Here is a 13,678-nt window from a genome sequence, read left to right as displayed (position 1 = left end):
AGAAATGAATTCATTTTGTTGGACTTCTAGAAAAAACTAGAGTCAGGCCATATATTTTACTGTAAACTGCCCAGAGTACCTCTTTTGGGGGAGATGGGTGGTGGCTAAATTTGATCAATCAATCAGTCAATCAATCAATCAATCAATATAGTTAGAACCTGGTTATGATATTGGATTACTCCTGGGGAAATCCAAATTCAAGTCTCCATTTGATTTTAATATTGCTGGAAAATTCTGGCCCAGCCACTCTCTCCCAATCCAATTTACTTACAGGGAGGTCAAATAAAGGCAGATCCCAAGATGCCCTGAGTTTCTAGAAGAAAACCACAATACAAACGCAGTAAACAATAAGTAAACAATGTCAGAGTCAATCATACATCCCACCACATGTTTGTCATTTCTGCTAATCCATGAAGAGCTCATTTGCATGCCCAGTAAATATGTCCCAGGCTTACATAAGTGCAAAATGCATGTGCAGATGATACAGGGTGGGGGTGTGGGGGTGTAATTTTGCACTTTGTGTTCTGTTTGTCCTCGTTCGGGGTGGTGTGGGAATGGATTAGGTTTATTCACACACCAAATCATGTTTATTTGCTCATTTTTTTGTGTGTTCTGCTTAGGAAAGAAGAATGGAGATGTGGACCGGAACTTTGATACACTGGATTTACCTAAGCGATCCGAGTCAGCAAAAGGTAATTCAAAGATCAGCAAAGACTCAAGTGTGGGTTCCTAAGTTTTGCAGAAGCAGCATGAAAAATGTAGTATTTCTCCTTCGATTTCATGCTTCTCTAATTTCCCTCTGAAATGGGCATTCGGAGGAAGCTTCTGTCCCATGCATAGTATTGTACTGATGAGAAATGATTTTTTGTTTTGCAAACCAAGTATCTCTTCATCCAGTCTCCTATCAAAGGTTATAGGATGATAAGGAACTTTTTTTAGTTACAACTTTTTCCCCCTTGATTGTTGCAACTTCCTTGCAGATTTGATCATTTCATTTCTTAGCAAGGACTTAACATTCTTCAGCATCCCAAAAGGGGATGAAAATGATGAATGGCATGAGTCTGTATTTTTTCCAGACTGTTCCTAATTGGTGACCCATACACATCCATGACTTGCCATGACTGAGGTCTGAATGAAGCCCTAACAATGTGGAGAAACTCATGTGTTTTTAATTTCTTCTCCTTCTTCCTCTTAAAAAAGCCAGCATTTCTTCCTTGCCTTGCACAAGAACGTGCCTTGAAAAGGCAAGGAAGCAAAATGCCAATGTTCTTCTAAATCAAAAGCAATGAAGCAGAACCTATCTTTTCCAGAACCAATTGGTGAACTTGCTTGCTGTGGCATGAATGAGAATGGAAATAGGGGTCCTGTGGGGCTGGGAGCAACCGTTCAGTTGCCTGGATGAAATGGCGTGGGTGGAAGGGGTCACTGTCCTTGAGCTGAGTTGGCCACTGTAGAGAGAGGAGGCTCTAGAGCAAGTGAGCATCAAGGAATGGGTCCATGAATGCAGAATTGCAGCAGTAAACCATCTCCCACTGTAGCAGAAGGGATTTTGGAATTCTCTCTGAATCTTGGGGAGCCCCAGATGTGAGGGTTCGTCCTCACATAACACAATAAACAATCGGAGGGTTGCAAAAGGAAAGGTGAGATGGAAATGGGACAGCCCCCCAGAAAGAGAGGGCCAGATAGTCAGATGGAGTGGGAAGGAGAAAGACACAAAGTGTTTTGAATGCTGTTTATAGAGGCCTTGTTTTTTTATCAGAGCCGTTGCCAAAACGCTTTAGTTCTAACTTTTCTTTGATTAAGATTGCTTCGTTGAAGTCCTTGGATGACTTGCGAGCCCACCTAAGTGAGTCATTCCTGCCTACAGGGAGAACCTAGACATAATATACCAGTTGAATTTATATGCATCATGTCTAGATTTTGGGAAAAGTTGAAGCCATGAAAGTTTGCCTTTATTTAAAAGACAGACTTGAAAAGAAGCAAGTTAGGGAGAGTTGCTGGTTGGTTCCAGGACGTATTTTGGAATGTAGGGCTCTAGGGATGTGTCTTCTATTTCTAATTTTTTTTTCCCTTTTAAAAATCTGTGTGGTTCCCTTAGTTTATAATGGGATTGGGGGTTCTTCCATCAAATAAGCAAAAATAAAAAGGCAGTTTCTGATCTATTAATGGCAAAGTCAGATCTGTGGCATGGAGTTTTAATTCTTTTCAGATGAGATTAATTCCCAGCTAAAGCCAAGACTCACTGTTAAGACCAGAAAGGTTCTAAATGATCAAATGGATTTGATTCGAATGATATCATGACATGCTGTGTGTGTGTGTGTGTTAAGCCAAGCATTGTACATTAATCTTTTTCATATTAACATGTACCTTAGGCAGGATATTTTTCAACAAATGGAAATAATAGAGGTAATCACTCAAGGATCTTTTGTGGAAAGGTCAGAATGAACGATGAAGAATTGTATATTTGAGTCTGCTGGCCAGTTAAGATCTGTAAAAGATGCTGTGCTTGTGTCCTTTAAAGAAGGTGAAGCTCTTGAGTATAAGAGGGTCTTTTCTGTAATGGCATCCAGTCTGAGGAACTCTGTACCTCATGAAACGGACCTGCTTCTCCTTCCTCCATTTAGTAAATATGAGGCAGTGTTCCCAGGATTGTCTTTGCTGAGGAATTCTGGGAGTTGAAGTCCACACACCTTAAAGTTGCCAAGTTCTAAAAAAACACACTGGTTTAGAAGATAAGCTGTCAACAGACTCGCCTTCTGCTTCTACTCTGCCTTCCATTCCTTTCCTAGACTCTCACTCTGAGGAACAAAATTGTTTATTGTCAATACGAATGACAGCAACGTTTCTCTCAGCCCTTTGAAGCAGACCAGATCAGGAAACAGACATCTCAAGGATTCCAAGGATGCTACTTTATTGTTGTAGGGTATAACAACAGAATCTTGAGAAGAGTTTCCTTCTTCATCTTCAATCCAGAATCAAAACACAGCTAATTTGAGTTTCTTTCTTAAGCGGTCCTCTTTCCCAGGGCTTAGTTGTCCTTACTCCTCCCTTAACTATTCCTGCATTCCCTCATCAAAGTTATCTCTAGATTCTTTTACAGCTTCAGACTGGCTTGTCCCCAACATTTCATGCTCCCTTGTCCCCGGTCTTCCATCTCCTGCTGTCTCCTTGTCTGAGATGACTGATCTCACAGCCGCCTGCCATTTGGTGCACCAGCTGGATCTATCTGGAGGGATCGAGTTTTCAGTTGAAGGCAGATTCCACCTCAAAGTTCCAGCAGGGCTAGGAATTGGAAGCATCTACAGACCGAGGACTTGTCACCAAGTTGCTGCTCATTTCTAGCATAGCGGTGGAGCTGCCCCCATTACAACGATGTTCAAGACACTCTGGGTGTTGGTGGATATGCAAACAGAAAGATACGTTAATCCGTTTTGCAGGAAAGCTTTGTTCCTGAAGCTAAGACCTCTCAGGATCCTTTTCACAGTATGTGCATAGAAAAGGGATGGTTGAGTCGAATCGATCTAATATTGATGATAGCCTCGGGGAGCTGGAAACGGTACATGTACTTTTTCCCCCTCTCCTTTATTCTGAAAAGCCAAATTGTTCTCCACGGGACTTTAATCAGAGTGGCCTTTTGAATAGTTTGCAGCACTGTAGTCTGTTTAAACAATGGTGGATTTAAAGGACATTGTGTTCCTGGTTTTGAAGCTGAAGCAAACCCCAAAAATGAATTTTGGAAATTGGGTAGGATGGAGGTGCAGAACATGAAGGCAAAGAAGAAAGCTCTTCATTTCTGCGTGTGCTTTCTTGGCAATTTCACAAGATGTTGTATCCCATTCATGAAAGGATGGTAAGGAAAGACAGTGAGCAGAATCGCTCTGTTCTCAGTTCCCACATCTTAATATGAGCATTTGCCACTTTCAAACCACCCCTTTCTTTCACATTAAAAATTACAGTCCAGTGGTTCCTATGGAGGGTTTCTGTGGGAAGGAGCCAAGGCATTGGAGGGAGACATGTGGACACAATTCATGTAACTTCCCTAAAGAGAAGAAAAGGTCCAGGATTCAGCCTTGGCCTTGACAAAGCACATCTCTTGCCTGTAACTGTCCAGGGTCCTGAAACCTTAACCTGCCCAAGGGTCTTAGTGCTCAAAGTCGAGATGGATTTGAATCTGACGTAACTGGGTCACACCGTGGTTTTGGGTTCTGCTTGGATCCCTCTGCCGAATTGTTTAGGTTCATTTTGCACCCTACCAGAAAGAGGTGCTTTTGGTGTTTCTTTCCAGGAAAGAACAGTGTTCCTTCTTTCCAAGTGTTCAGTTTCTTTCAAGCAACTGCCAGTCCCTCTCTCCCTCCATTCTGCCAGTCAAGATTCTGTTTGTTTGCTCTTAACCTTCCTTCCTTCCTTCCTTCCTTCCTTCCTTCTGACTTAGGTTATCTTCTGTTCCTTCTAGCAAGTGCTCCTTCTTAGTGCCAATCTTAAGTCTCTGTCCTTCCTACCTACCTTCCTTCCTTCCTTCCTTCCTCCTTCTGTCCTAGGTCCTCTTCTCTTCCTTCTAGCAAGTGCTCCTTCCTAGTGCCAGTCTTAAGTTTCCTTCCTTCCTTCCTTCCTTCCTTCCTTCCTTCCTTCCTTCCTTCCTTCCTTCCTCCTTCTGTCCTAGGTCCTCTTCTCTTCCTTCTAGCAAGTGCTCCTTCCTAGTGCCAGTCTTAAGTTTCCTTCCTTCCTTCCTTCCTTCCTTCCTTCCTTCCTTCCTTCCTTCCTCCTTCTGTCCTAGGTCCTCTTCTCTTCCTTCTAGCAAGTGCTCCTTCCTAGTGCCAGTCTTAAGTTTCCTTCCTTCCTTCCTTCCTTCCTTCCTTCCTTCCTTCCTTCCTTCCTTCCTTCCTTCCTTCCTTCCTCCTTCTGTCCTAGGTCCTCTTCTCTTCCTTCTAGCAAGTGCTCCTTCCTAGTGCCAGTCTTAAGTTTCCTTCCTTCCTTCCTTCCTTCCTTCCTTCCTTCCTTCCTTCCTTCCTTCCTTCCTTCCTTCCTTCCTTCCTTCCTTCCTTCTCTGTTCTTTTCTTTATAACAAGAGCCAGTTACTTCTTTCTCTATTTCTCCTTTCCTACATTTCTGTCAACACTTCCAATATAGAGGCTGCTTATTCAGGCCCATGCAGTAGTTAAGTGACATCCTGTCTTTAGAAACTGACCTGCAGAAATAATACAATCTCCTCTCACCAGATCAAGAAAGCTCCTGTTGTGGCAGAATGTGACAGCCAACCCAGCTTCCCCCCCACCCCCAACAGGGATGGCAGGTCTTACAAAGAGAGCTGGTGATGGGGCCAGGTGGGTACAAGTGCCAGTCAGACTTGAGGCAATGAGAACTGGCAGAGAGGAAATACGATAATCAGAACAAGGACTGAAGGAAGTGTCCATTTCCATTCTGTTGTGTAGAGAAAGTCTTGTGGATTTTGCTTGCCAGAAGTGGACGATTGTCAGCACTTTGAGGTAAGACAGGTCAAGAAACAGACATTGCAAGGATAACAGGAATGCTGCTTTATTGTTGTAGGATATATTAACAATATTGTAAAAGCGTAGCCTGTCCAAGTGTCTCTCTGTCCCATCTTAGATGAAACAAAATCAAGGCAGGGTTACCTTGAGGTTCTTTTTCATACTTCCTTCTATCTCTGGATTGAATAATCTCTTCTCCAAGCCACCAGGCTCACTCCCTCCTTCCCTCCTTAATGGTCCTCTCATGTCCTCCCCAAAGTCATCTCTGAATTCTTTTATGCTCACTGGGGCTTAAGCTACCACTCATCTACCAGTACACTTGGATGACCATGGCGGTTGACTAGGCTTGTTCTGAAAACCTAGCCCTAACCCTGGCTCTGAAGACCTAGATGGCATCCACTTACTTCAAGAAAGTTCATTTTTGTGATTCACGGTCAGGGTTGAGAATTCTCACCAGGGCTGCTAAGAGCTTCATACTTCTGTGGTTTTGCTAAGTATGTTGTTCATCATCATCCCCTGTGGTGCTCATAATTTGCAAAAGGACTAATAATTCCTCATCGGTCTTGCAATGCCTTATGTCAGTAGAACTTTATTATTTTGGATAGAAGGGCACTTTCCCCCTTCCTTTTTGCAGATCTTTGCAGAACTTCTTCTACCTCCCCATTCACTACATTAAATTTTATCCTCTTCATTCATCACAAAAACAGACGTTGAACAATAGTTGGCTTCTTTTCAGCATCAGCTGCAGTAAATACAATGGTTTATACTTCCACTGGGATGTGCTTTTGGGTGGGGTGAAAATGACTTGGATATTAAATTATTGTTTTTCGTGACTATTCCAGCATTCACAAAGACAGCACGCACACGCACACACACCCTCCTCAGTTCCTGGGATGCAAACTCACCAGAAATGGTTGATTGGCCTATCTAATCTGAGTTAAGAAGCACAAGCCTAGAATATACGTATGTGTGGGGGCAGGAATTGTTTAGGTATCTCGTACATTGTTCAACTGTACGTAATGCATTTTCACAGCATCCCACAGTTGGAAAAACTTCATGGAGGCTTCCCAGCTTATTAAGTATTGATTGGTTTGTTGCATGTCCTGAGGATGAGTCTGAGACTCCATAACTACCTCAAACTGTTTTGCCCAGATACCTGTTTTAACAGGGCAGGTGTCAAATGGTTTTCCTGCGAGATCTTTATAGACGTTCCCTTTCCCCTCCCTTTGGAGAGTGTTAGTTACTGTATAAGTTTCAACATTAACTGCAATGGCTCCGTGCAATGCTAGGAGTCTCTCAAGGCAAGAGAAGTATTGCAGACCTTTTTGGAAAAAATTGGCTGCCCAAATAGAACGTCTTTATTCACTGAGGGGGGCCATCCGGGTGGTTGTTAGCTTAATGCTGGGGCTTTGCAAACCCAAATCTCTAGAGCATCTGACCTTCCTTTCTTGCTTGATCAATAAAAAATCAGAATTGGATTTCTTACTCTTTCTTCTTTCTCTGATAATAAAAGACGATCACACACAGACCATTGGGAGCGGACCATACGTGCTTGCCAGCTCTGATTTTGTGGTACTGTTTATTCCCACTGCAGGTTTGCTAAAGTTGCCTTGTGTCCTTTCCCATTGATTTGCTTGGTTTGATTTCTTTATGCAACATTATTTTTCAATCCAGCCTTTCCATGTAGAGAATCTCCAGAGTGATTTACATACGAGTGGAGGGGGGGAAATCTCCAGGCTTTTCTTTACAGAATGCAAGAAACAGTAAGAACATTATGGAATGATTCAGGCCACTGAAAAAAATCCCCCTGTAATCCTGGCCAAATCTAGCAGTTCTTAAAAGACCAGAGTCATTAAAATTTCTTAGAATGGAGAGAGGAATCTACAGGAGGGAAATCGGCCCTCGGAAAATCAGTCCTCTGTTGGTTTCACCCATGCTTTGATGACGGGCAGGTGGTTGGGTGGGTGATATCTGGAAAGAGGCATTGCTGACATTCTTTGCGCCCCAAATAATTCACATGGGAACTACTGAGGCAGAGAAGGAGAGGCTAGCCTTGCTGTGCCAAGGGCATGACAACTGAAGCAATTTCATGAATAAAGCCCTCTGTCTTAGGACTTGCCCAAAACAACTCTGGATGCTTTGAGGTGGACTTCTCCCCTCAGTAAATGGCTGGATTTGATGGCCTTAAATGAGCCTTTCAAAGTCTGTGATCCTCAGTGTGGACATTTGCCACTTCCTTTGTGGGGTAATGAATGAGCAAGGTTGGGGGTGTGGTGTGGAGTGCTTAAAGTCTTATCCCAGTGGCAGCTCTTTGTAGAAATTTGTTTTTAAATGTTCCTTTTTGTCATGGCAGCCACAACCGATTCCAAAGACTGTGGTCTTTCCAGAAAGCTTTTGACCTATGGGGTGTGATGTCTGCATTAACTCTGGCTTTAAAAGGCCAAGGAGAAAAGGAAATTATGAAGAGGCCAAATGAGACCTCATCCCATTTCAAGACAGGCACGTCCCTCTGCCAAATGGCTGTGCCCAATCGGTCAGGGCCCAACCTAGTCCCATTCAAGACGGGCACGTCCCTCTGCCAAATGGCTGTGCCCAATCGGTCAGGGCCCAACCTAGTCCCATTCAAGACGGGCACGTCCCTCTGCCAAATGGCTGTGCCCAATCGGTCAGGGCCCAACCCAGTCCCATTTCAAGAAGGGACACGTCCTTCTGTGCCCAACCATTCAGGGCCCTGCCATGTCACTTCTCTGCTGTTTCAGGAAAACAGCAGCAACAATAGAATAACTCATCCGTGAAAAGCCAGTCACTCCATTCATTCACACCTGAATGAGGAGGTTTTAAGGATTTGCTTATAGAAGTGGGTTTATTTGATTAAGGTTAAAACAGATATGATGTTATTTCTGGTAACCCTTAATGGACTTTTGCTGCAGGAAGAGGCTTTAAGGATTTGTTTATAGATAAGAGATCAGATATGGGATGGAGTTTGTTTGTTGTATTTTAAGAGAACGTGATGAATTTTTAAAATTGTCTGTGCTTCTGGTGACGAAGGGGGAAGTTACTTCTTTATATATATATATCTTTTCTTGGCTATATTCTTATTTATTTTTTTTTCTTTTCTATTTCTTTTCCTGCACTTTCTGTTTTTATTTTTATTTTTTTATTTTGTTTGTAGTTTGGATTAGTTTTTATCCGTATGGCTGTAATGCTTAATTAAATTATTATAAAAATAAAATAAAATTGAAAAGCCGGTCACTCCAGTGTACATTTTAACAGTACAAACACGTGGCCCACTCTCTAAAAGGAGCGTAAGGGTCATTTGTAAGCAGCAGGGGTGCCGAGGCAAAATTGGCACAAAGGACGAGGCTCCGTTTCACAAAATTAGGCTTGGTTTTGGCTGGCGCAGCACATTTTTTGCTGACACAGAGGGCCCGGTCCCTCTGAAACAGCTGAGGCAGGAGAATTTCCTTCCTCTGCCCCCTGGCCAGATGACTGGGCTACCTACGTAGGAGAAACTGCTGGAAAGTCTAGAGGAGACATAAACTCAGTTCCCTGGGGACAGTCTGGTTGGAGACCTTCAAGAGTATTTAAACTCTTAACCAATCTTCTGTCCCTTTTTCACCATTCTACAAGTGGCTACTGGAGTTAGTGAACAAGAAAACAGCCACAAGGACTAAGTGCCTAGAGAGGTCTTGTTTCTCGTGGCCTCTCTAGGACTTTGTCTTGGTCATAGAAGTCAGAAAAGTCAAGAGAAGAGCTCGTTTGACCCTGTGCATGATTGGGTTTCTTTGGGGCTAAATCTAACTCCCTCTTAATTGGTTGAGTCAATTAGGCATATTTTAGAGATCTCAGGTCATGCTCAATTCCTTCCCACATAACCTCATAATGGAATTTTTTTGTAGGGCCTTTGAAGTGTTTGAATTATTGCTGAACTGTGTACAACCCAACTTAATGGTTTAGGCAATGGATCTTTAGAGTTTCAAAAATCTTTCCAAACCTTCTAACATCCCAGAATCATTGGGCAGCATATAAATTTGATAAATCAATCAATAAATCAACCTATCTACCCCCCAAAATGGTATTGGGGATCTTAAACCTGCAAAGCAGATGCCTGTTATGGTGAGCTCATCTGCAGGACCAATTTAGTAGAATTGTGGCTGTATACAGCCTTTTGTTGTATGCAAGCACTTCAAAGCATTTCTAAAGCTTTTCTTCCTTATATCTGGATGCTGCCACCTTTAATGCAGCTGAAGCATCCATATTTATCATTTGGGGAGGGGGGAAGAAAGACTTGAGCTTGGAGAGACAGAGAGGGCACATTTTAGCTTGCAAACCAGATGCCCTGAGCTGCTTGTTAAGGTTTAAAACATAAAGAAAGGCCTTCTTCTTTCTTTTTTTTCAAGCCCACCATGCGCTCTGGAATTCTCTGAAGCAGGAACATGTTTTGATCGTGCCGGTTTTTTAACTGAGAAACACAGGCAGCCGATCTCTGTGCAGCAAAAGGGAATGCAAGAGAAAAAAGGGCGAGATAATTCTTCACCTTCCCGGTTTTTAAATCTCCTAGTGCCGGCAATTTATTGAGCGTGAAAGAGAGGGGATGGAGGGATGAAGGCGAGAAGGAGGTGGTGGGGGGAGGGAACAGAGGAGAATTGCGTTTGGACTTGCCGAGGGGGTTGCCTGCCCGTGGTCTCATTGTCTGCCTATTGTGGGAGCTCAAAATAACCTCTCTGGGTCTGAAAATGAGCCACGCCATCTACCTCTTCCTCACCTTTCCTGCAAGCTTGTGTGTAGAATCCAGCCTGTAGAGATCCCTGCGAACAAATCTCTTTAGGGCCCAAACCCTGGACTTTTGCAGGTTGCAAAAGGATCCAGGCATGTGCTTGGAAATTTTGCAGCTGGAACAGCAGCCTAGTGTTCCCACCCTAGCAAAAAGGTCTCTCCCAACTGTAGGTCCTGCTGTCCTCTAGCATATGGTGGCATCTGACTCAGGTTACTCTACCCTCCTGTGTCCGAGCCAGCTCTGCCTCCTTGTTAGTGGCTGCCCTTTTTATTTTCCCAGAAGTCCCAGACCTTCATGGCATGGCAACCTCCCAATGGCCTTGCATTGTGGGGAGGGGGAGAGAAGGAATCTGGCCCTTCCCAGGTTCCCTTGCTTCTAAGACTCATAGCCAACAGCCCTGAGGGTGACACCAAGGGACCGTTTCCAGGTAATGAATTCCACTTGGAGACCTCTGTTAGTGCAGACTTCAAAGCAGCAACCTCTGTGGAGGATCTCATTATCACCAGGAACTGCTGAGAGCTTTTGAAGAGGGAAGGAGGGGGAAGACATCTGTTTTCACAGCCACTGGGGGTGCATGCGGGTGGAATTGGACGCGAGGCCTTGAAACGCAATATGGAAAAGACGGGGACAAGTTGTTCAAGAGTTAGATTGGCCTTCCCCCAACCTCTTGAGTGTGCTGGGGGTGGCTCTAGTCCCCCCTTCTTTTTTTTACATGTCATTTCATTGAGCTTTTCACAAGCAGAAATGGAGGCACGGTTGGAAGCCTTCTGCTCCCTGTGACGGTTGGCTCTCTCTGCCCCCAGTTCATTTTGACCCGCTGCAGCAAGCTACATCCTGTCTGCTCTCTGTCATGTCATTTTGTTCTGCAGCGGCCTGCTCTGGGTTAATCTAATAACTAAGGTAGCTTGCAGCCCTTCCTCCGATTGCTGAAGACAGCACCCTCGCCCTGCAGTCTGTTCTGAGCCCTCCAAGGTGAGACTCGTTGGGGGCCAGGAGGTTTATGGGTAGCCATAAATGCATCCCAGAGCTGGCACCAGGAATTAGGAGTTAAGCAATCTGTTATGAGGTCTGTTCTTCTACAAGAGGCCTCTTTCTCCTGAGCCTTAGGACTTCCTGGTCCAACAGCTGCTGCTCCTGGTGGTCATTGTCACTTAATCTCTCTGGCAGAGGAGGAGAATGACCTTGAACTGGGTGCGCTGTTGGGGCGGATGGATGGATCAGACCCCAAAGGACAGAGTTAGCAGGGCGGTGGCTTGGAGGAGGTGAACCCAGCTGGGGAGTTGAAATACTGTTAGGAGAGACGAGTCAGATAGAAAGCGCCCAATCAAGAAGAACTTTGCAGGAGAACGTCCAGGAGAACGTCTCTCCAAGGAGAGTGGAACACAGTAGAAGCATTGCAACTACAGCTCCCTGTGTTCCATGGTGAGAATTCTGGGAATTGCACATCAAATACATCTGGAGAACATTTGCCCGGGGAAGGTCAAGCTAGACTATTGCTTTCCTTATTTATTTATTTTATCTATTCGTCAAGTTTATACGGCCGGCCATCTCACAAACGAGTGACTCTGGGCAGCGTACAAGGTAAAAACAATTAATACATAAAAAACCTTATCAGGGTTGGTCACACAGTCAGTCAGATGTTTAGGCTGGGTTTGGCATTTTTGTCCACCTAGCGAGTCCTTCCCAAGGACCTGGGACAGGCAGATGTTCTGGTTTAGTAGTATTAAAGGGACCGTTGCAGGATGTCAGCTGTTCCGAGTAAAGCTGCCTTTTGCAATTGACCGATGGTGATTTTGTCAGTGCTGATGGCGTTCAAGGGGTGCTCCAGATGTTTGAGGATTGCACCCAAGGCACCTATTACTACTGGTACTATCTGTGCTTTCTTTTGCCACAGTTGTTCTACTTCTATTTGCAGGTCTTTGTATTTTGTGACTTTCTCCATTTCTTTGTCTTTTATTCCTCTGTGAAACGTTATGGTTGGTCACACAGTCAGCCAGATGTTTAGACTGGATTTGGCATTTTTGTCGCCATCATCATCATCATCATCATCATCTTTAAGAAACACAAGGCTAAGAGCAGATGTTGATATCAAGGGAGCCACCTCAGTGTCTCACTGGTCCACTGGGATTCCCAGGCCTGGTGACCCAGCCAGGTTTTGAGGGACTTCTGGAAAATCATCAGGGATCAAGCCAGCCTCACTTTGGGTGCGGGGAGGATGTATCATAAAACATTTTTTTAGCTAAAATCTACAATCATCAGAGAGGACTTTAATAGTTTTGTGGCCTGATCTCCATCCAGGTAGATGAACCCAGCTGGCATTCCTTAAGTACTTGGCTCCCCTGGAGTCCTGGGGCTTCTCCTGGGATTGGTGGGAATGCTAGAGAGGCTGCCTTCCTCCCTCCCTCCCTCCCTCCCTCCCTTCCTGTCTCCTTTCCTTCCTTCCTTCCTTCCTTCCTTCCTTCCTTCCTTCCTTCCTTCCTTCCTTCCTGTCTCCCTTCCTTCCTTCCTTCCTTCCTTCCTTCCTTCCTTCCTTCCTTCCTTCCTTCCTTCCTTCCTTCTCAGAACCTTTGCTTGCTTTGAGAACTTTGATCTCAAGGGCATTTGTAGGCCCTCCTACCTTCTGTATCCACAAATCACCAGCAACGGGTTCAGCACTGGGTGTTGTGTTAACTGCCCCCAAACTTCCTAAAGGTCTGTTCCTTCCACCAATCAGATGGTTTGTGCTCAGAACTTTCTGGCTCTGCTTTCATTTAGTGCTGGGTATTGATATGATCTGATACAATATCTCATTACTAATACTGGAGGTACCAGGCTGCTGCTGATACAGATTCCTAAATCCGGAGGAGGCCCTTAAGAATGAATCCTGCCCCCAGCAGTAAGCCGAGGATCCTGTCTGGTAGGAAAGACAGGATTTTGGGAACCATCGGCAAAGGCTTTCATCGCTGATGTCGAGATTTGGAGGGGGGGGTGGCTCTGCCGCCTGGGCTTCTCTGGTTCTGTGTCCGTGGAAAGGGAGGCGGGGAGAGGCTGAGAGACGCGTTATCTCGACCTGACCACTTCAGCAGCAGCACCAAGAAGGTGCTTGGCTCCTTCCTAGCAAGAGCCAGTCAGTTAGCTTGCTTCTTTCTTTCAAAATCATCATGGTATCCATCCTCCTCCCTCCCTCCTCCCTCCCTCCCTTCTTTCCTTCTCTCTACCTCCCTCCCTCCCTCCTCCCTCCCTCCCTTCTTTCCTTCTCTCTACCTCCCTCCCTCCCTCCTCCCTCCCTTCTTTCCTTCTCTCTACATCCCTCCCTCCTCCCTCCCTCCCTCCCTTCTTTCCTTCTCTCTACCTCCCTCCTCCCTCCCTCCCTTCTTTCCTTCTCTCTACCTCCCTCCCTCCTCCCTCCCTCCCTCCCTTCTTTCCTTCTCTCTAC

At 44.9% G+C, this 13,678-nt stretch overlaps 1 protein-coding gene across 1 annotated transcript in view; it reads left to right on the top strand.

Moving 5' to 3' along the window:
- Positions 1-13,678, top strand: part of ARVCF (ARVCF delta catenin family member) — a 161,714-nt gene that overhangs the window by 122,974 nt on the left and 25,062 nt on the right. Inside the window, exon 8 of the mRNA XM_063315283.1 lies at positions 621-692. Within this exon, the coding sequence (XP_063171353.1) occupies positions 621-692 (72 nt within the window). The remainder of the gene's footprint in view (positions 1-620; positions 693-13,678) is intronic.

Source organism: Candoia aspera, chromosome 15, assembly GCF_035149785.1.
Source record: "Candoia aspera isolate rCanAsp1 chromosome 15, rCanAsp1.hap2, whole genome shotgun sequence".
Lineage (NCBI taxonomy): Eukaryota > Metazoa > Chordata > Lepidosauria > Squamata > Boidae > Candoia > Candoia aspera.
Note: the sequence above shows the minus strand (reverse complement) of the source record. Positions and strands in the feature narration are given on the sequence as shown.